Source organism: Lactuca sativa, chromosome 8 (assembly GCF_002870075.4).
Source record: "Lactuca sativa cultivar Salinas chromosome 8, Lsat_Salinas_v11, whole genome shotgun sequence".
NCBI classification, from domain to species: Eukaryota; Viridiplantae; Streptophyta; class Magnoliopsida; order Asterales; family Asteraceae; genus Lactuca; species Lactuca sativa.
The window spans coordinates 44,914,915-44,938,631 of NC_056630.2; the positions used below are offsets into that span (position 1 = coordinate 44,914,915).

Below are 23,717 nucleotides of genomic sequence, written 5' to 3' on the forward strand. Positions count from 1 at the left end.
CACCAAGTGGGGCTTCTAGCGTTCCATGGTTGGAACCATCATATTTTCTTTTGATATTAAACACCCAAGTGTTTTACTATCATTTGGTAGTGGAACAATTGGCATGTAATTTTTCATCCATGTCTTCTCGTTATTCAAAGGATTTTGCAGCTTTAATGTAAGATTGGGTAGATAAATCTAGTGTATATGCTTTGGTATGTGGGATATAAACATGAGTATGAAATGAAACTTGAAAGAGGAACAATGACCATTTCATTTGCTAGAGACATTGACGACAATCAAAGATGATAGTTATTGGGTCGTTTAAGCCATAAAACAAATGAAAGTTTAATCTTAAACAGCCTAATTGTCCTACACTCGATATTCATCTTTCCTTTTTTTCGTATTGTATAATCATGTGAAACTCAAGATTCAAGAACCATTCAAAGAAATCCACTTCCTGCATTCGATTCAATCCAATTTCACTCCTTTCCAACAGCATCAGTAACCAAAGTCAAGGGCCTCTCATCCATCACTTCATCTATAATCCCAAACTCTTTTGCCTCTTCAGGAGTCATAAAACAATCCCTATCCATATTCTTCTGAATCACATCAACATTTTGTCCAGTATGTTTTGCATAAAGCCCATTCAAAGACTCCCAAACCCTAATAATCTGCTTCGTGTGAATGGTCATGTCTTTAGCCTGCCCGCTGTATCCACCGGAAGGTTGATGAATCATTATGGTGGCATTAGGAAGAGATCGCCTTTCACCCTTTGCACCAGCAGCCAACAGCAAAGAAGCCATTGATGCAGCTTGGCCTAAACATATTGTATTGATCGGAGATCGAATGTATTGCATTGTATCGTATATTGCAAGACCTAACACCATCAAATTCACCATTCCCTAAATTAGATCACAGAGAAAATGGTGATAAAACCTACAATTGAAAACCTACCTGCAGTGACGGCTCCGCCGGGGGAGTTGAGGTACATGTTGATGGGTTTAGAAGGGTTTTCGGATTCGAGGTAGAGAAGCTGAGCTACGACGACGTGTGATGTGTCATCGGAAATTGGGCCGTTGATACAGATAATCCTTTCTTTAAGGAGTCGAGAGAAGATGTCGTAGGCTCTCTCTCCTCGCGATGAATGCTCTATCACCATGGGGATTACACTGTACGACCGCCATTGATGATTTATTATACTCCGGCTTGCTACAGTTGCTGCTACCCCGTTCCAAAGCTTGTTCAAACTGCGAGTGATTGAGTTCTGCATTGGTTTGGTGCTATAGAAACAGATCGATGGAAGTTTTTGAGAAAATGGGAGTTTGTTGTAGGGCTTCAAAAATCGATTTGAGGTCAGACTACTTCTGGAATGAACCAGAACCTTTTTTAGTTTGACTTATGGGATTAATTTTTGTAATGTTTTTGGATCAAAATATATGCTTCAATATAAAATATAAATTTTAATTAATTATATCATTGTGATTGTGGACTACGTTCTTGGATTACGACATCTTTGAAAGAATATCATCGTGTACGAAGGTCTATCGTATGCCTTAATTCTATGGTAAGTGTTTTATCTCAAATTATTTCAAAGCATGAATATTTGAACTAAAGATTGCAGCTTTGAAAAATGACATGAACGTGAACAACGCCAAACTTCCTGAAATCTTTAGTTCAAAACCACTTAAGACATCAATTACATTTTACACAAAGAAAGGCAGATATTGCATACATATAAATAATACAGGTAGTAATAATAAATATAAATATATAAATAATAGTACAAGTTTTTCAATAAAGAATAATAATAATAATAATATGTTTGAGATAAGTTAGGTAATCAAATAAAAACATATAAACACCATCCAATTCCAACCTTCTCTCCTCTCATCTCCATACACATCTAATATACAATTTTCTCTAATCTACTCTTGTACTTGTATTATACTTCTTCTCCCCAAAAAATTCATCAATCTTTCTCTTTCCTTCCTTTTTATTTCTAATTTTCTATTCCCTCTGTCCAAACCAACCAAATCAATATATATATATATTTATATTTATATTTATATTTATATATATCCAAAAACCAAACCAAAACAACTCACTAATCAATCAATCAATCAATTGCCGCCTTATTCTTCCTCCCACTAATCGGCTTCGGCAACCCATCAAAAATAGGCCTCGCAATGGCGGCTGTAGAAGCTTGAATGTCAGCCGTCAAATTCAACATGGAAGTGGGCCATATCGATGATGACGTGGACGTGGAGTTCCCATTGCTTTGCATCTCATGAAAACTCGGTGAACTCGAAGACTTTTTGACTCCATTTGAAGCCTCCGTAATCATTGATTCCCCCAATTTTAAAGGAGGCATATTCGGTAAACCGTCGGCATCACCAGCGGTTCGACTGGCGGCCTTTGGCCGGAGTGCCAGGCCTTTGCCGCCTGCCGCCGCAAACGCACCGTTGGAATTGCTGGTGTCGGGTTTAAGCATCGTTTCCGGGGTTTGATTCTGGAGGTCGATTTCCGATCGCCGTCTTCTCATCCATCTATCGTACCATGTGTCGGAATCGGAATCGTGGATTCCGTTTGTGCCAGGAATGGCGTTTCCGTTTCCGTTTCCGTTTCCGTTTCCGCTTCCGCCCTGCTCTGACATCCCGTTAGCTAAGCTTTTACATTTCCGGTGAAGTCCGAGCGGCGGGTGGGAATTTGGTCCGGTTTGATCGGATGGTTTAAGACCGTAATAGTCTCGTAAGGCATCCATTGATGGTGAAATGTTTCGTGGTGAAGAAGAAGATGATGATGATGATAATTTTAAGGATTTTATTGAATCCAACATATCAGAATGTCTTTGTCTTTGTCTTGGTGGTGTCATTTCCGAGTGTTTTGGCCTAAAATAAAATCACCATGTTAAGATAATAACTAAAGTTTTCATTTTTATGTCTTAACCATTAAAAAAGATTTCAAGGGTATTTTTGTCAGCTGAGTTTGGACACATAAATGTTGTCATGTGTGAGTAAACGTAATTTAGAGACAAGATTGATGGTTAGAAACTTAAAATGAGAAGTGAAGAGGAAATGACGTAATTACCCTTGTCCATTTGACATGATTGGAGAGGGCGGGTGTCTTCCGGGTAGGGGTATATGAAGAGTCTTGCGGGCAAACATTTGTAGGTCAGTTGTTAGGCCATTCATCTTTTTTATGTCAGCCACCTAACATACAAATATACAATGCAATGTTAAAAAATACAGAAGATGATAAATAAAACTAATCTACAGCAAATAACCAGTTGAACATATGTAGATATGACACCATGTGCATCATTGACAAATGACAAGTACAATCCTTCACATGTAATTAAAAATGGAAATATTTCAGCATACATCATATCCCAATTCCATTCATTTAACATCCTTTTGGTGCCATTCACATAAATACATAAACTTCCCTTTGATTCACATAATGAAATGACTTGAAAGACAAACTTGTCATGACTCCAAGTTTTTGAGAAGGCCCTTTGGTGTCCTTATATCAATCATTTAATGTCAGCTGAGAATGTAGACCAATAAACAACCTTATAGTTTGAAATCTTAACAAGTTTGATCTTTCTAACATACTGTTCCTTTGTACAAAAGATTGGATTTTTTTTTTATATCTAAATTCAAAAGTAGAACTGTTTAAAACATCTCTCTAGATTCATCATAAATTGTACTGTGGACAGTCTTATTAAGGGCAGGAAGCAATAGAATGTACTTGAGCAGTGTATTAAATTTGGCATCAATAATTTAGAACTGATCATAATGGACAGTTTTTACAAGAGGGAGTATGAAAATTGAAAACCCAAAATCTTTGTACTTTTGAATGAACGTTAATTAAGCAATAACATCCAAGTAAATATATCCAAAAATCATAGAGTTGCTCAGTTTTGTGTTCTAGTTCCTTAACCAGATTCTTCCTACAGATTAATTTGAACTATTTTTCTGTTTAAGGACAATCGCAAAATGGAATGTAACGGATTTCTGTAAAGAACATATAACGAGCTAAACATCAGAAACTCATTAGTATAAAAAGGTGAAGGAAGTTGTCACGACATGAAAAGACATAAAACCAAGTTTTTTAGATTAGTTTGTCGAATCAATTGGAGATTGTATTACCTCAACGCCATACTTAATTGCGACACCGGCGAGCGTATCGAATTTCGTAACGGTATGTTCGATATACCCAAAACCGCCGTCGCCGACACTCGAACCACCGACACCAGATGAAGTAGGAAGCGGAGATTGCATGAAAGGAGACGATGAATCATTAATTGGAAGCAACTTCGACGGCGGCGGGGATTCCATCAATAAACCCCGATCTAATTGTTGATTCCAAAAATTAACCCCACACCCACTGTTTCGTCTCTGAATCCGCATATTTCCCGATTAACACCATCCGTCCAAAGATTTAGAATCGGAAAACCGAACCCTAACACATAAATCCTCCGCACATTGGTCGGAGAAACATATAGACGATGATCAATCAATTTCAACGAATAGGGAATGGATTGAAAACACCCAGAAAGAATGATGAATCAATGAATAAAAAGGGAAAAAAAAAAACGAATAATTTGTTTTGTAGATCTGGCGAATTAATCCAAGATCTCGTGGCGTATTGAAATCGGCGTGTCCGAAAGCGTGTCTGAGAAAAAGTTATGGAAGGAGAGAGATGGGGGCAGGGGATGATGGTGATGACGCTCAAACAAACGCTGCGTTGCCTTCAATTGTGGCACGTTGGATTGGAATTGGATGTTGCTCAAATTGTAAAATTGTAAAATTTGGATAAAGTAAAACTTTGTGTTTGGTCAACAATACTTCTTTCTCCTCCTCTTTATATAACATAAATACTTTTTTCTTTTATTTGTTTAAAAATTTACTATATATATAGGGTTAGGTTATTTTGTTTTCACTATCTTATCTATTGTGTGCATGTATGATTGATTCTGGACCAATTATTTTAGTTATTTTAAGAAAGTAATTAATGCATATTACATGTTGAAGATATAATTAATATTAATTACATCTTCAGCATTTAATATGCATTAATTAGTTTCTTAAAATAACTAAAATGATTGGTCGAGAATCAATCATACAGGCACACAATAGATAGTGAAAACATTTGAACCTAACTCTCTCTCTCTCTCTCTATATATATATATATATATATATATATATATATATATATATATATATATATATATATATATATATATATATATATATATAGGGTTAGGTTATTTTGTTTTCACTATCTATTGTGTGCATGTATAATTGATTCTGGACCAATCATTTTAGTTATTTTAAATGCTGAAGATATAATTAATATTAATTACATCTTCAGCATTTAATATGCATTAATTACTTTCTTAAAATAACTAAAATGATTGGTCCAGAATCGGTCATACATGCACACAATAAATAATTAAAACATTTGAACCTAACTCTCTCTCTCTCTCTCTCTCTCTCTCTCTCTCTCTCTCTCTCTCTATATATATATATATATATATATATATATATATATATATATATATATATATATAACAAAGTCAATCAATTTTGTTTTTATTAGGATACAAACTAAATACTTTTCAAAGGGTTGATTTTTTATATAACAACCAATCATTTAAAGTGTCGTCTGTTGTACTTATTTTTTATACACATATAATCTCACAACTTGAGCTTAGTGTTACAATCATGTGAAAATATGACCTGGCCGACTAAAGGTTTATTGACTAGACATCCAAGGTGTTGGATTTCTTTTTAACGTAGTATTTTATTATTATTATGTATTATTATTATTATTACAATAACAAACCCCACCCCCTATTTTGTCTTCAATGTTTGTCTTCGGTTATTTTGAGTGGCGGATGTAAATCACACCATAGGAAAAACAACCGACATACATCTAAGGCTATATGATATGATGTGGGTGTGGTATTCCATGTAGGCCGCAGCTAACACCATGTCGGGTCTACAGTTTCAGACTTTTACACCCTGTTCCCGAGTTGAACTTAACGAGAGAAAGGAAAGGAAATGGATTGAAATGAGAAGAAAATGAAAAAAATTGGTGTTCCCGAGTTTCATTAAAGGAAGGAAGTGGAGAGAAATGGAAGGATCACTTTCCCTCCTATCTTTCCTTCCGATTTGGGAGGATTTGGAAGGAAAGAAGAAAATGATTAATTTTCCTTCCACTTCTCTCCAACTCGGGAACACAAAAGAAAATTTTGTTTTCCTTTCCTTTCTCTTCTTTTCTCTCGTGACTTTCTTTTCTCTTCTTTTCTTTTCTTTTGATAAACTCGGGAACGAGGCGTTAGTGCGGTAGTGTCGAGCTAGGCTAGAAACTATCATGCTTCCTCCAGTGTCGACTCTACTCTTTGCAAAACTAAGCAAGGGCTTAGGGCCCCTAATTTTAAAGCTTTTTCTGTTATGTATGTATATATACATATTTATTGGGTTACAAAGACAAGCTGGAGCTTGGCTTGATGGTAAAAGTCTTGGTTTATAAAACTAAGGGTCTCAAGTTCAAACTGTTTGCTTACTTGAAGGGCCCCAAATTTTTTGTTTACTTAGAGCCCCCAAATTAGTTGAGTCGTATATGGCTTCCTCATCTCTCTTCTCCTTCCCTTCTTCCTTCTATTTTTGGTTTCACTCCTAATATGTGGTAAACAAGGTGGTAAAATGAGATGGTGGTAGAGAAACCGGAGGTGTAGAGTCTTTATCATGGTAAAGCTATGACATGACCCCTTTCGGCCTAAGGCGAGAGGGAGTGGTGCCACAAAAACCATACTCCCTCCTATGTCAGGTAGACATCATATGGGCTCCAGTCAACTTTACCACAAAAGTGTGGTTCTTTACCACATACTAGATGTGGTGTACCAAAGAAGGGAGAAAAGAGAGAGATACAATTGAAGAAGGAAGAGAGATAGAGAGAAGAGAGATTGTGGTTAGATATTACTGCGTGCAGCCAAAGCGCACCCCCAATCGCACGGTAGAGGCGGTGTTCCTCGGCGTCATCGTGGCAAAAGTGTGGTTTTTACCGCACCTACTCCCTTTAGTCTAATAACCACATCCTTGAGTTATAAGTCTGTGGTTTGAGTTATTAAATTCCATTTATTAGGGTTACGGTTCAAATATTAAATACACAAAATATTGTTAGTGCTCCATGGTAGTATGTTAGCATTTAGGGTTTAGGCCTAATGTCCTTGGGGTTTAGGTTAGGCCAAGGGCTATTTATGTATCCGTATTTAAATAAGGTTTAACTATCACTATTAATAGATCAAATTATTATCTTATATGGTATCAGAAACTATGTTAAAACCCTACTGCTGACCACAACCCACAGCCACCGCCTTCCACCTCCGACGACATTCTCTCAAAGTCGTCAGAGGTGCCTTCATTATGCTCCACATTTTCCCTTTTTTTCTCCTAAATAATAAAACAATCATTGTGAAACGACCCAAATTTTTTTTTTTTTTTTTTTACATAATCAAAACTGCAATCAGAGCATCATATAATAAAACCATACGTAATGTATTCCAAAACATAATAAAATACTGTGCGGAAAAGCTATATCATACTACATCAGATCAAACATCTAAATCAATCCCAGGCTAAAGCTGAGGCGGTGGTGTGTGCGATGCCGTCATCCAGAGCTCTTCCCTTTGCTTGAGGAAGTACCTGAAACCAAAACTGAAACTGTAAGCACGAAGCTTAGTGAGCTCCCCCAAATTACCACATACCATACAACAACATATAAACACATATTGGGCCTTGCCCACTGCATCGGGTCGGGACCCGGAAAACTGCATCGGACCGAAGTCCGGAACTGACTGGGACCTCGTCCCCTGCATCGGACCGCAGTCCGGAACTAACTGCATCGGACCGAAGTCCGGAACTGACTGCATCGGACCGAAGTCCGGAACTATCTGGGACCGTGTCCCCTGCATCGGACCGAAGTCCGGAACTATCTGGGACCGTGTCCCCTGCATCGGACCGAGGTCCGGAACTGACTGCCCATAGCATAGCATATCATAACAATTTATACTGCATACTGCATCGGGCCGTGGCCCGGAACATAAACACATACACATAGCACATAAGACATGTCTGTACCACGAAGGCATCAAACATACTAACTACTACATCGGACCGAAGTCCGGAAACTACTATTAACTGGACGGGTCGGCATTGTGGCCTTAGACCCGCCCCTACGGAAAGGAAACTCACCTCGTAAGCTAGCGGATGAGAGTGCAGCTCGGAAAGCTAACGACTGCTGCTCCTGAATCTCCTCGGCTACAAACCCATAAACACACTCAATCAATCACTAGCACTACACTCAGGGTAAAATGACTCTTTTACCCTTGGTCAAAGTTGACTTACTCAGGGCTGACTCGCCGAGTTGGGCCACCCAACTCGCCGAGTCCTACTCTCACTTCTCAACTCTACATGCTGCTACTCGTCGAGTGTGGCATCGACTCGACGAGTACCCTCTTGATCCAAGAACTCAGATGATCTTCATCCGACTCGCCGAGTCAGATGAACAGACTCGACGAGTTGTTCTTAATCCTCAAGGAGATTGCCTTGGACTCGCCGAGTTGTATGAACAAACTCGCCGAGTCCCTCCATTACTGAGTCTACTCTTAACTCGCTGAGTCCACTCCCTAACTCACCTCGTACACTCGACACTGAAGAAACTGAAGAACTCGGGACTCGCGACCTGACTCGTCGAGTCGTTCCTTCGACTCGCCGAGTCGCCGCCATGCAACATATTTTTACTCGATTTCTCTTGAATCCAACACATGCAAAAGATAGATCTAGGTCCATTAAGCTGTTTTACCACGTAAAGTTTCCAACTTTACGTGCACAACCACATGAATGAGGGAAATAAAACTAAAATATGCACAAAAAGGGTAGATCCATGGCTAATAAGCAATGTAACTCCAAAAAGACAGTGGATCTGGACTCTTCAACACCCCAACACTCAGATCCAAAGGTATTTCGGCTCAATAACACAATCAAGCAAGCATAAAGCTTGGAACAAGCATCAAATAGCCCTTAAAAGAGCTCTAATGGAAGTTTAAGCATGAAACCAGAAGAGAACTCCGAAAATACCTCAATAAGTTCACACTTGATCTTGGATCTTGGCACTAGAACTCGTTTCCTTGCTTCCTTCTTCTTCTCCTTCTTCACCCCTTCACAAAATGGAACAAGATCACTTATAAGCTCACAAGAGGAAGGTTTAGGGTTTCTTACAGTGCTCTAAGGGGGAAAGTGGCGAGATGGAGGCTATAATGGGGTTTAAATAGTGAGCAAGAACCCGGGAGTTAGGGTTTCACCCAGACGGATGGACTCGCCGAGTCCAGGATATGGACTCGCCGAGTCCCCGGCTCACGCGTGCTCTCAGCCGCGACCCCACTCGGCGAGTCAGGCTATGAACTCGCCGAGTTCCTCTTGCAAAACTCACAACAATTACCAATAATTTAACATACCGGGAACGGGTCGTTACAATTCTCCCCCACTTGACTCAGACTTCGTCCTCGAAGTCTGCTACGGCTGGATCTGCAAATAACTCAGGATAGTGCTCTCTCATCTCCTCCTCAGCCTCCCACGTCCACTCAGACCCCTTCCGGTGCTGCCACTGCACCTTTACTAACTGAATTTCCTTGTTCCTCAATGTCTTGGTTTTCCGGTCCAAAATCGCGACCGGTCTCTCAATATAATTCAGGCTACTATCAACCTGAATATCCTCTAGGGGAACAACTGCTGATTCATCCACCAAACACTTCCTCAACTGAGACACATGGAAAGTGTTGTGGATCTGACTAAGCTCTTCAGGAAGATCTAATCGATAAGCAACCCGACCCACCCGGGCCAAAACCCTGAAAGGACCAATAAATCTGGGGCCCAATTTGCCCCTCTTCCGGAACCTGATGACACCTTTCCAAGGTGAGACTTTCAGAAGAACCATGTCTCCCACCTGGAACTCCAAGTCTGAACGCCTCCTGTCGGCGTAGCTCTTCTGCCGACTCTGCGCAGTCTGCAGTCTACTACGGACCTGCTGGATCAGTTCCGTCGTCTTGAGCACCACTTCGGTGCTCCCCATGACCCGCTGACCGACCTCGCCCCAACAAATCGGGGTCCTGCACTTCCTGCCATATAACATCTCAAAAGGAGGTCGATCAATGCTCGCATGATAGCTGTTGTTATACGAGAATTCCGCTAAGGGAAGATACGTATCCCAACAGCCCCTAAAATCCAGAACACATGCCCTAAGCATGTCCTCGAGAGTCTGAATCGTCCTCTCACTCTGCCCGTCAGTCTGAGGATGGAAAGCGGTGCTGAAATGGAGACGAGTACCCATCTCGTCGTGAAACCGCTTCCAGAATCTGGACGTGAAGCGAACATCTCGGTCCGACACTACCGATACCGGCACTCCATGACGTGCCACGATCTCTCGCACATAGATATCGGCTAACCTTTCCGCCGATATACTTTCCTGGATCGGAATAAAATGGGCACTCTTCGTCAACCGATCCACCACTACCCATATCGAATCTACTCCACGTGCGGTCCTGGGAAGTTTGGTGATAAAATCCATGGTGATGTCCTCCCATTTCCACACGGGAATATCCAACGGCTGCATCTTGCCGTGAGGTCTCTGGTGCTCCGCCTTGACCTTCCGGCAGGTCAAGCACCTCTCAACGTACCAAGCGACGTCCCGCTTCATGCAGGGCCACCAATAATCAGGTCGAAGATCTCGATACATCTTCGTCGCCCCTGGATGGATAGAAAATCGAGACTTATGAGCCTCGTCCATCAATACCTGCCGTACCCCACCCCAGTACGGTACCCACACCCTCCCATGAAGCATCATCAAACCCCGACTGTCGTAGTCGAACGAAGCTACTCGACCCACTATCCTCTCGCACCTCTGCCTCTCCTCCTTGAGACCCTCCATCTGAGCCTCCTTAATTCGTTCCAACAAAGGAGTGATTACCGTCATCCTCATACACAAATCCCGGATGGGGGCCGCCGACACCTTGCGGCTCAGGGCATCGGCCACCACGTTGGCCTTCCCTGGATGATACAGGATCTCACAGTCATAGTCCTTCAGCACGTCCAACCATCTCCTCTGTCTCATATTCAAACTCGGCTGATCCATAAGGTATCGCAAACTCTTGTGGTCCGTGTAGATAGTACAGCGGACCCCATACAGGTAATGCCTCCAAATCTTGAGGGCAAATACAACTGCCCCCAGCTCCAAGTCGTGGGTAGGATAATTAGCCTCGTGAGGCTTCAACTGTCTCGAAGCATAAGCCACCACATGGCCTCGCTGCATCAACACTGCTCCCATACCTGTGATCGAAGCATCACAATAGACCACGAAATCCTCAACACCCTCTGGCAAGGTAAGGATCGGAGCCTCGCACAATCTTTGCCTGAGGGTCTCGAACGCCGCCTGCTGCTCAGGCCCCCAACGAAAAACTACCGACTTCTTGGTCAGTCGGGTGAGCGGCACTGCTATCTTGGAGAAGTCCTGAATAAATCTCCGATAATACCCTGCCAGCCCTAGGAAGCTCCGAATCTCAGATGGAGACTTCGGGACCTCCCACTGCATCACGGCCTCTATCTTGGCCGGATCTACCAGAATACCCTTCTGATTAACGAGATGCCCAAGAAACTGCACCTCGCGTAACCAGAACTCGCACTTGGAGAACTTAGCGAACAGTCTCTCCCTCCTCAAAGTCTCCAGTACCTCCCGCAGGTGCTCCTCGTGCTGCTCCTGCGTCTTGGAATACACCAAGATGTCATCGATGAACACTATCACTGACCGATCCAGCATCGGTCTACACACGCGATTCATGAGATCCATGAACGCGGCTGGGGCATTGGTGAGCCCAAATGGCATCACCACAAACTCATAATGACCATACCGGGTCCTGAAAGCAGTCTTCTGTACATCCTCATCCCTGACCCTCATCTGGTGATAACCGGAGCGTAGGTCGATCTTGGAGAACCAAGACGCTCCCTGGAGCTGATCAAACAAGTCATCTATCCTCGGAAGTGGGTAACGGTTCTTCACCGTTACCTTGTTCAACTCCCGGTAATCAATACACATCCGATGCGACCCGTCTTTCTTCCTCACAAATAAGATCGGCGCTCCCCAAGGCGAACTGCTCGGTCGAATGAAACCCTTGTCTAACAGCTCCTGAAGCTGTGTAGACAACTCCTGCATCTCAGGGGGAGCAAGTCGATATGGTGCTTTGGCTATCGGAGCCGCACCAGGAACCAGATCGATCCTGAACTCAACCTGCCTCTCAGGAGGTATCCCCGGCAAATCCTCGGGAAACACATCCGGGTAATCTCGAACAATAGGAACATCATCGATCGTCGTCTTGCCCTTAACCCGGGCATCCAAGACGTAGGCTACATAACCGGCGCAGCCCTGCTGAACGTAGCGCCTCGCCCTAGCGGCAGAGCAGAAGGTCAATCCTCGCTGGGGCCTCTCGCCCTGAACCACTATCTCTCCCCCACTGGGAGTGCGAACCCTCACTAGCTGAAGCTCACAATCAATCACCGCCCCATTGGGGCTTAGCCAATCCATTCCCACAATAACTTTATTCCCGCGCAGGGGAATCGGAACCAAATCCACTGAAAACTGCTCCTCAAATATCTGAAGGGAACACCCTCTATATACTCTGTCGACCCTCACGGTCCTATCATCTGCTATCTCAACCTCTAACGGACAATCCAGTTCCCCCGGAGCTCTGCTAAATCTCTTGCTAAGCGCAAGCGATACAAATGATCGGGTGGCCCCCGAGTCAAACAATACCAAAGCAGGGATGCCGTTCACCGAGAACGACCCTAAATAAAACGTACCATCAAATAATATTCAAACGATATATTAATAATTAAGAGATGACAGAAATATACATACCCGTCACCACATCAGGAGTCGCTCGCGCCTCCTCTGTTGTCATCTGAAATGCCCTGCTCTTCGCCATCGGCGCATCAGCTCGGCCCTGACGGCCATCTGTGATCCTCAAAGTAGCAGGGGCGGGTGCATGCACCTTCCCTGCTGCAGCTAAACTGGGACACTGGGACCTTTTGTGTCCCCTCTGATTGCACTGAAAGCAAATCAGATCCGATGCTGTAACCGTAGTGGCAGGGGCCGTACAATCCCTACTCATATGCCCGGTCCGACCGCACTTGTAGCAGCCGGAACTCCCTGCCTTGCACGCCCCCTCGTGCAACCTCCCACACTTGCCACATCGACCGTGGCTCTGCTGACTCCTGGACCTGTGATCTGAAACCTTGGGCTTTTTGCCCACACTGCCTGTACCCGAAACCGCCTCCGGTTTCCTCTTCCTCTCCATCTCGAGATCAATCTCCCTCTCTCTGGCTCTAGCAATCATGTCGTCCAGTGTTTTGCAACTGGACCGGCTCACAAACATACGAATGTCGCTCCGCAACATCTCGTGATAACGGGCCTTCTTCATCTCCTCGTCTGCTGCATACTGAGGAACAAGAAGGGCCCGCTCCCTGAACTTGGCGGTGATCTCCGCCACTGTCTCGGTAGTCTGGGTAAGATCCTGGAACTCCCTGGCTAACTGTTGCACCTCAATGACCGGTGCGAACTCCGCTCTGAACCTGGTAGAAAAATCAGCCCAGGTCATGGCATCCAATGCCGCATCATCCCCGATGGTATGCCCTACCTCCTCCCACCAGTCACGTGCCCTGTCCTTCAGGAGACAGGACGCCAATCTGACCTTGTCCCCCTCGGGACATCTGCTAGAACGGAATGCGTTGGCCACATCCGCCAACCACCTGGTACTCGCTATGGGGTCCCGTGCCCCGTGATAGTCCGGGGCTCCACATGCCCTGAACTCCCTGAAGGTAAGGGTGCGCGACCCCATCATGGCCGCCACCTCGGCACGGAAGGTGCCCAGTCTCTCATCCATCAACTCTAGAATCCCCTCCTTGATCGAACCGAAGATCACAGGAGTCTGCTCTAAAATGATGCGCGTAATCTCCGAAGAAAGAAACTCTCGGGTCTGCTCATCCATGCGCTCATCCCCTGAGCCTGAACCTGATCCCTCCCCGGCACCTCCGCTGCCGGCTGCTGGCCTCGAGCGCAAAACCACCATTCTGAAACACATCACAATCACCTCAGAAAACAGAAATATCTTGAGGGATCGTTGATACTACAACTAGCTTCCTGGTCTTGTCTCAGCCTCTCTTGATTCGAGTACGGATCCTCTGCTTCCAGTAGTACGGGCCCATACTACCTTCCACATCTATCCGTACTTTCTTCAAGAACTGCCCTGACTCCACCAAGTCGCTTCTACTACTACTGATCTCTGCTACTTTCATCCTAGGCTTGCCCTAGAGAAAACTCGAGCTCAATACGACTGGTCCTCAGCTGCTGTAGGTCTCCTTGCACTGCCAGTTGGCCATCACCTGAACACCATCACATGTGATGAGAGTCGGATAATCCTTCAAGTAAAAGATCCGTCCCTACAACGGTTGGACTCAGACAAGAGCTGCGCAGTAGGGCCAGTTCCAGCACTCTGGGATTATTCAAACCTGATTACATGTGGTGTGACGTGTCCACCTAATGGCTAACTCCCATTACTCGGAATCCCACTAAGCACAAAGCAAGCAGCATTCGGACAAGGGAAACAGTCTCACGCAAGCTATTCTCATAACAAGAAATTGCACTAGCATAGGATGCTAAGCTCACACTATCAGGCATAACCTAAACAGGCTATCCTACTGCTGTCTACTCAATTCTAGCATGCAATATTCATAGAGCTGTAACACATAAGCAGGCACATAAGGCATTCTCCTACACCCTTAGCCCTATCCTAGCATGCTGTTCTACTAAACTGAAATTGAACAAATAACTTGTATGGGTAATTTGGGAGTACTTACTTGAGCTCGGTTGACCGCATGCACACACCTCTATCTTAAAACAATTCTTTTCCTTCTAAGTGTTTTCAAAATTCTTTTGTAAAAACATTTTATTAAAAATCTTTTATTTCCCTTTAGTTTGAGTTCAGATACACCCGAGAGTGTATCCGAATCCCTCAAACCAGGGCTCTGATACCAACTTGAAACGACCCAAATTTTTTTTTTTTTTTTTACATAATCAAAACTGCAATCAGAGCATCATATAATAAAACCATACGTAATGTATTCCAAAACATAATAAAATACTGTGCGGAAAAGCTATATCATACTACATCAGATCAAACATCTAAATCAATCCCAGGCTAAAGCTGAGGCGGTGGTGTGTGCGATGCCGTCATCCAGAGCTCTTCCCTTTGCTTGAGGAAGTACCTGAAACCAAAACTGAAACTGTAAGCACGAAGCTTAGTGAGCTCCCCCAAATTACCACATACCATACAACAACATATAAACACATATTGGGCCTTGCCCACTGCATCGGGTCGGGACCCGGAAAACTGCATCGGACCGAAGTCCGGAACTGACTGGGACCTCGTCCCCTGCATCGGACCGCAGTCCGGAACTAACTGCATCGGACCGAAGTCCGGAACTGACTGCATCGGACCGAAGTCCGGAACTATCTGGGACCGTGTCCCCTGCATCGGACCGAAGTCCGGAACTATCTGGGACCGTGTCCCCTGCATCGGACCGAGGTCCGGAACTGACTGCCCATAGCATAGCATATCATAACAATTTATACTGCATACTGCATCGGGCCGTGGCCCGGAACATAAACACATACACATAGCACATAAGACATGTCTGTACCACGAAGGCATCAAACATACTAACTACTACATCGGACCGAAGTCCGGAAACTACTATTAACTGGACGGGTCGGCATTGTGGCCTTAGACCCGCCCCTACGGAAAGGAAACTCACCTCGTAAGCTAGCGGATGAGAGTGCAGCTCGGAAAGCTAACGACTGCTGCTCCTGAATCTCCTCGGCTACAAACCCATAAACACACTCAATCAATCACTAGCACTACACTCAGGGTAAAATGACTCTTTTACCCTTGGTCAAAGTTGACTTACTCAGGGCTGACTCGCCGAGTTGGGCCACCCAACTCGCCGAGTCCTACTCTCACTTCTCAACTCTACATGCTGCTACTCGTCGAGTGTGGCATCGACTCGACGAGTACCCTCTTGATCCAAGAACTCAGATGATCTTCATCCGACTCGCCGAGTCAGATGAACAGACTCGACGAGTTGTTCTTAATCCTCAAGGAGATTGCCTTGGACTCGCCGAGTTGTATGAACAAACTCGCCGAGTCCCTCCATTACTGAGTCTACTCTTAACTCGCTGAGTCCACTCCCTAACTCACCTCGTACACTCGACACTGAAGAAACTGAAGAACTCGGGACTCGCGACCTGACTCGTCGAGTCGTTCCTTCGACTCGCCGAGTCGCCGCCATGCAACATATTTTTACTCGATTTCTCTTGAATCCAACACATGCAAAAGATAGATCTAGGTCCATTAAGCTGTTTTACCACGTAAAGTTTCCAACTTTACGTGCACAACCACATGAATGAGGGAAATAAAACTAAAATATGCACAAAAAGGGTAGATCCATGGCTAATAAGCAATGTAACTCCAAAAAGACAGTGGATCTGGACTCTTCAACACCCCAACACTCAGATCCAAAGGTATTTCGGCTCAATAACACAATCAAGCAAGCATAAAGCTTGGAACAAGCATCAAATAGCCCTTAAAAGAGCTCTAATGGAAGTTTAAGCATGAAACCAGAAGAGAACTCCGAAAATACCTCAATAAGTTCACACTTGATCTTGGATCTTGGCACTAGAACTCGTTTCCTTGCTTCCTTCTTCTTCTCCTTCTTCACCCCTTCACAAAATGGAACAAGATCACTTATAAGCTCACAAGAGGAAGGTTTAGGGTTTCTTACAGTGCTCTAAGGGGGAAAGTGGCGAGATGGAGGCTATAATGGGGTTTAAATAGTGAGCAAGAACCCGGGAGTTAGGGTTTCACCCAGACGGATGGACTCGCCGAGTCCAGGATATGGACTCGCCGAGTCCCCGGCTCACGCGTGCTCTCAGCCGCGACCCCACTCGGCGAGTCAGGCTATGAACTCGCCGAGTTCCTCTTGCAAAACTCACAACAATTACCAATAATTTAACATACCGGGAACGGGTCGTTACACATTGGTAGCTCTTTTATTGGTTGCTATTACTGCCTCATTTGCTTATGCCTTGTAACACACTGTTTCCAGTCATTTCTTATTTCAGGGTCATGGGCCGGAAGTCGATTGCGTAAAGGCTCTGGGCCTTAAGGAGGTAAAGTTTAGTTTGAAACACCCCAAAAATATAGTCCAAAAGTTCCGTATTAAATCATTATAAAATCATAGTAATCCAATCATCACATAAAAACATAAGTGGTAACATCTCAAAAACATCATGTCAAAACACTATATCCAAGTCGTATATCAAAATATCAGAGTAAATCCTCCCAGGTTAAAACGATGTGGTGTGTGCCATGCAGTCATCCCGATCTCTTCCCCTTACTAGCAGAAGTACCTGAAACCAAAATTGAAAATTGTAAGCACGAAGCTTAGTGAGTCTCCCTAAACTACCACATACCATACACATAATCACATAATCGCATATAACATACATTGGGCCCCGCCTCGCTACATCAGGCACTGCCTGTAACGACCCAATTTTTATTTTTTTCATTTTTTATTACTCAAACAAATCCCATAATTCATAATTTCCAAACCATTTGTTTCCCAAATCACAATTATTACAATTTCAATGTACTTTTGAAAACATCAGATAGTTCCATCACACAAAAAGAGAGGTAGAGTGCACGTCACGTCATCACGCCTTGCCTTTGCCCTTCGGCTCTGAAGTACCTGAAACAATCAACAACCTGTAAGCGAAATGCTTAGTGAGTTTCCCAGAGCATACCACACACACACAAACCACATATCATATATCCTGTTAGCTATAAAAGCTACACATATATCACGTAATCCATGCATACATGAAACCTGTGAAAGTGCCATGGGCTACCCCACATGGTATTTGCCTAGGACTGCCATGGGCTCCCCCACATGGCCTTACATCCAATGTCATGGGCTACCCCACATGGTCTTACATCCAATGACACAAACTCCCCCCGGGGTCTTCATACATAACATGCAATCACATAACAGCACACAGAATATCTACCACATATGTCATAAACACATAATGGGTCGTCCTTGGTGCCTTAGACCCATGGGTATGGTGAGAAGACTCACCTGTCACGAATGCTGAACTGACACTTTGCGACCAAATGTACCCCACAGGCTGCTCCACGCAACAGCCTAAAAAGTGTCATACAATATCCAATCATTTCCCCAAAGTCCATCTTGGTCAACTACATCTAAGGTCAAGTCAACGATCCATGTTGACCCTAACTCACCGAGTACAACTAGTGACTCGTCGAGTTTCCCAGAATAACATCTACTCGCCGAGTCATCGAGGCGACTCGTCAAGTTCATACAGTCTTGATTGATAATCTAAGGTCATTCGTCGAGTTCCCTTGCTTGACACTCGACACGTCTACGAACATCCAACCATTGGGAAATCTTACTCGACTTGCCGAGTTGTTCCTTCAACTTGCCGAGTTCTAGGTAACCTTCATCCGACTCGCCGAGTTGTTCGTCCAACTCGCCGAGTTCTAGGCAAAATTCATCTGGCTCGCCGAGTTGTTCATTCAACTCGTCGAGTCCATGCCTGCCTTCAAATGACTCGTCGAGTCACCCCCTATGACTCGCCGATTCCTTTCAGATCCTAAGCCATACAGACCCTTTTTGATCCATGCAAAGCTTCCAAACTATAGATCTAGGCTCCTGAGGCATGATTTCCACGTAAAGTTGCAAACTTTACGTGCATGCAAGGCTTTAAGGCCCTAAAATAGCAAATCTAAGCTTGGAATGGGGTCATACACTTGAGGGAAGGTACATGCTAAGCTCAACTGATAACTTTATGCATCTTAAGGCCAAAAGGAGTTCAGATCTGAAGTTACAACTTCAGATCTTGGCTTAAACACAAAAGCCCTTTCTTAGAATCCATGCACAAGAGGGTTTTGGGTGGAAATGAGCTAAGAGACGGCTTAATACCTTCATAAAGTGCTCCATAGAAGTAGATCTAGAATCCCCACGAGCCCTTGCTTCTTCTAGCTTGATTCCTCAAGTGATTCCTTCACCAAATCCCTCCTTCAAGCTTCAAAATCACTAAGAACACACTCACACTCGAATCAGGGTTTTAAGGAGGTATAGAGTTGTAAAGGGGAGGCCAAGGGAGGCTAATGACCCTTTAAATAGGGTGCAAGGCCCTGGAATCTAGGGTTTCATCTGCCAGCATCTACTCGTCGAGTACCATAATGGACTCGGCGAGTAGATCATTAAACCCCCGCGTCCAAACCCGCTACTACTCGACGAGTAGGGAAGCCAACTCGCCGAGTAGGTCCTCCAAAAATCCAAACCGAAATGTCATTATCAATACCTTAGGATCAGGGTGTTACACTGCCCGACATCGTCCCCGCCCGGCATCAGACCGCATCCGGTATCAGGCCCCACTCGACATCGAGCAAAGCTCGACATACATATGAGCATAATTATTAATACACATAACATAAGCATAACCACTTAACTATAGACATATACACAATCCTTGGGTCCCGCGCGACATCGGATCGAAATCCGAAAACATACAAACATTCCTCGGGAACCGCCCTGGTATTGGACCGTAGTCCGGAACATACAAATACATATACATGCTAGAATCACAAAGACATCAAGCATACTAACATTCTTCAGGTACCGTCTCGACATCGGATCGAAATCTGGAAAAACATATAAACCTACATCGGGCCCCGCCCGACATCATACCTTAATCCGGAACATACTATCATACATAAACGGGCCGGCCTTGGTGCCTTCGACCCGTTCCTACTGGAGGAAAACTCACCTCGTAAAGCTGGCTGTGACATCTCGCGGTAAGGAATCTCTGACGGCTACTCCAACGACTTCCTGGCTATCTTTATCATAATAACACTTAGTCAAAATCTGATAATCCAACTCATCGAGTCATCCCCCTGACTCGTCGAGTTCCCTGGCTACTCATAGTCGCGATTTGGCGAATCAACTCGTTGAGCCCCTTCACATACTCATCAAGTTCTACCTTAAACTGAATCAGGACAAAACGACTCAACTTGTCGAGTCCCTCTCTAGACTCGCCGAGTTCCCTAGTCTGATTGAGCCATCTTAACAGATTAAGCTCTTATCCTTCAGATCCAAACTCCCTACTTTATCTACATATTGGAAATGCCCTTTTAAGGGTAAAGTTTCCAACTTTACCCGTTCTTAATCCTTCTTAATGGGTTTAGCTAAAACCCTAGTTCTCTAGGACATAGATCTTGGTCCAAAAGCCATAATACGTCAAACTAAAGCATACTAACATAGACCTAGGCCTTAGACGTCATTTGAACACGTAAGGCTCTTAACTTTCCTTCCATGCACAACCTTGTGGGGCTTAAAATGCCATAATAACACCTTAAAGCTTTCACGGGGCTTCCATGGTCATAAATTTTGCACCTTTATGCCATGAAACCCCTTCTAGACCCCAGATCTGAAAGGTAGATCACTTGGGACGTCCATATCCCAAGGACTAAGCTTCTTGGACCAAAAACCCTATGAAATGATAAGAAGGAGATCTAACAAGATACTAATCAAGGTTGACGCTTGCTTACCAGAAAATGAAGAGGACGAGATGTTGCTTCTAGATCTACAATATTCTCCTGGAATCCTCTAGCTTCTTTTTCTTCTTCTACAAGCTTCAAATCACACAAAGTTTACTAAAAATGGCTCACAATGTAACATCCCGACTGCCAGGTATAATATTTAAATATTTAATTATGAGTTAAGTGGGCAACTCGATGAGTGGGCCCCAACTCGTCGAGTAGAGAAGAATTGACCATGTGGGTTTTTTAAACCAACTCGGCGAGTCGGAGAGACTAACTCGGTGAGTTGGCGTTGTTATTGGAAACCCTAATCTCTTGGGTTTGTGTCCTATTTAAAGGGCCTTAAGCCCTCATTTCCGCCTCACCAGCCACTCAACTTCCCTGTGTGAAACCCTAATCGATTAGATTGATTAGTGAGAGAGAGAGAGAGAGAGGCTAATTTGAATGGTTTTGTACATTCTTTAAAGGAGATTTGGAGATCTTGGTGTTTTTGATCAAGGAGGGGCTGTAGATCCAGAGTTCTTCAATGGTTAACTTCAGTGCAAAGGTAAAAAGCTCCTATATTGGCCTTTCCTTTGTGAGATCTTAGTTTAGGGAGGTTTTGAAGGTTTTCTCCCATCCATCCTTGACAATGAGTTATTTGAGCATATCATGAGGTTGAAACCTCATATCTGGACTGTAGAAGGACTTGAGAGCCCAAAGATCCGAGCTTTATTGAGTTAGAGTCTAGCGTTTGTGCATTTAACCCTTGTTGGAGTTTGTATTGGCATTTTGAGTCTAATATGCCATGCATGAACCTAAAGCTTGCAACTTTACGTGACATTCGAGCCTTGGGAGGCTAGATCTAGAGTTTGGGGTTGTAGATCTGACTTAAAACGTTTGGATGAGGAAATGGACTGAATGGACTCGCCGAGTCAATGAGCTGACTCGACGAGTCAGCTAGGGTTTTCCCCGATGAGTCTAGACATGGGTAACTTGACGAGTTAAGTTGGATTTTCGTGACATTACAGAGGAATCGAGGGGACTCGACGAGTCACATAGATGCACTCAGTGAGTCGGGTCAACATGGACTATTGACTCGAGTGTTGACTTTTGTTGACTTTACGATTTGGTGAAGACAAAGTTATAGGGACCATGGAGGGGTAAAATGGTCTTTTACCCATTCTAAGAGCTTGAGAGAGAAAAGAAATCAGGTTATTTAGAGTCATGATTTAAGTGTTAGTTAGAGATAATTATCCTATGTGTTAGGCAGAGGCTAGTTCGAGTTTCGTTTACGAGGTTATTTGCTTACTTGCTTACGAGGTGAGTCTTCTCACTATACTTACCTAGAGTGGTAATCTTTGTGTGACCAGAGGGTCTTATGTGCTTATATTGAGTATTGTGAAATCCTGCATTATGTCTTTGTGATTTATGTTGTGTATTATCTTGAGCTTACTGAGTTAGGACCAGAGGGTCCACCCGAGTTGTGGGACCGGAGGGTGCCACTGAGACACATTGACCGGAGGGTCTTATTTGAGCATAGCCATGAGAGGATAATGAGATATGTGTGGTATTTTGGGGAACTCACTAAGCTTCGTGATTACCGTGTTATGTGTTATGTTTTTCAGGTACTTCTCAAGATCACGGGAAGGCACCGACTTGATTGTACACACACGAGTTGGAGATATGTTTGGAGGATCTTGGATTGCATTTTAAACAATTTACGAATATGTGTTTTTTTATAACTCGATTTGGGGTTTTTTGTGATTATGTTAATGAAATTAATGTGATTTTTAAATGAAAAAATTGTTTGGAAATTTTTAGTGTTACAAGTTGGTATCAGAGCCTTGGTTTGAGGTATTCAGATATACCTTCGGGTGTGTCTGGACTCAAACTGAGGATTTGAGAAAAAAATTCAAAAGAAATGATTTTTCCAAAATGAGAAAGAGTTTAAGAGAAAAACGAGTTGGATCAGTGTGTACAATCAGCCAGAACCCGAACAGTGATTTCCCAAAATACCCTTACTCATTTGTGTTATGAGATATTGACGAGATGTTAGGGATGCATGCTAGAGGATAGGTTAGGTATTTCATATTTAGGGCTAGAGTTGGCTGATTTGTGATGCTTTATCCTAGGAGATGATGTTATCGGTTGTTGCCTTAAGTATGTGCTAAGTAGGAGTATCTAGAAGGAATCACTTAGAAAGAGTTCTGAGTCGAGGGATAATATAGGATAGGTACCTAGATGAGCATATGAGGGATCTACTGAGAGAGTAGTCTGTTATTCGTGAGTAATAGAGTACGTGTGAATTGGAATCCTAGGAGGAGGACTTGGGGTGACTACAGGTTGGTGTGGAAGGTAGTATTGGCCCCGTACTACTAAACACACCGGATCTGTATGCAACCCAAGTAAGAATCCTTATGTCACACCCCAAAGCCGAGAACGGTGGAAACGTTCTGGGGCGGATGACGTCATGTAAAGTATCACAACAATGCAAAGTAGTAAACAAGAAACAACATCATCTATTGCATTAATAGTATAATTTTAATTACAAGTGTGTTCTTTCATAGTATAAAACAACATAATGAATAATCAAAATAAAAGACGAGTCTTGACTGCTCCGTCTTCACAAAACCTGGTCGTCGTACCTGTCTATTTGTGACCTGAGAATACAAGTTATTTTGAAAGCGAGTATCAGCAATAAAGGTGGTGAATTCATAAGTATTTATGTGTCTTTGATTTGTAAAACTGTAAAGAAAAGACTTGTATTTGTTTGAAGAAAAGTTTGTATAAGTATGAAAATGTTTGTAAGAGATTGTAAATGTTTGAAAACCCTAGAAAATCTCATATTTCCTACTAGTATAAAAAGTAGTCTTCTACCAAGACTCGACTGTTTTGAAAGTAGTCTTCTTCCAAGACCCGATTGTTTTGAAAGTAGCCTTCTACCAAGACCTGACTATTT

The 23,717-nt window shown here is 43.5% G+C and overlaps 2 protein-coding genes across 2 annotated transcripts; both read right to left on the bottom strand.

Moving 5' to 3' along the window:
* Nucleotides 1-229: 229 nt before the first annotated feature.
* On the bottom strand, nucleotides 230-1,378 carry LOC111906630 (ATP-dependent Clp protease proteolytic subunit 2, mitochondrial). The gene is made up of 2 exons (XM_023902401.2): nucleotides 937-1,378; nucleotides 230-859 (listed from the first exon to the last, which is right to left on the bottom strand). Exons 1-2 carry the CDS (start codon nucleotides 1,250-1,252, stop codon nucleotides 462-464), a joined length of 714 nt encoding a protein of 237 aa, XP_023758169.1. The 5' UTR covers nucleotides 1,253-1,378; the 3' UTR covers nucleotides 230-461.
* A 355-nt stretch (nucleotides 1,379-1,733) lies between these two features.
* LOC111906629 (uncharacterized) lies at nucleotides 1,734-4,769 on the bottom strand. Its single transcript, XM_023902400.3, has 3 exons — nucleotides 4,134-4,769; nucleotides 3,070-3,191; nucleotides 1,734-2,870 (listed from the first exon to the last, which is right to left on the bottom strand). Exons 1-3 carry the CDS (start codon nucleotides 4,392-4,394, stop codon nucleotides 2,099-2,101), a joined length of 1,155 nt encoding a protein of 384 aa, XP_023758168.2. The 5' UTR covers nucleotides 4,395-4,769; the 3' UTR covers nucleotides 1,734-2,098.
* Nucleotides 4,770-23,717: the final 18,948 nt, after the last annotated feature.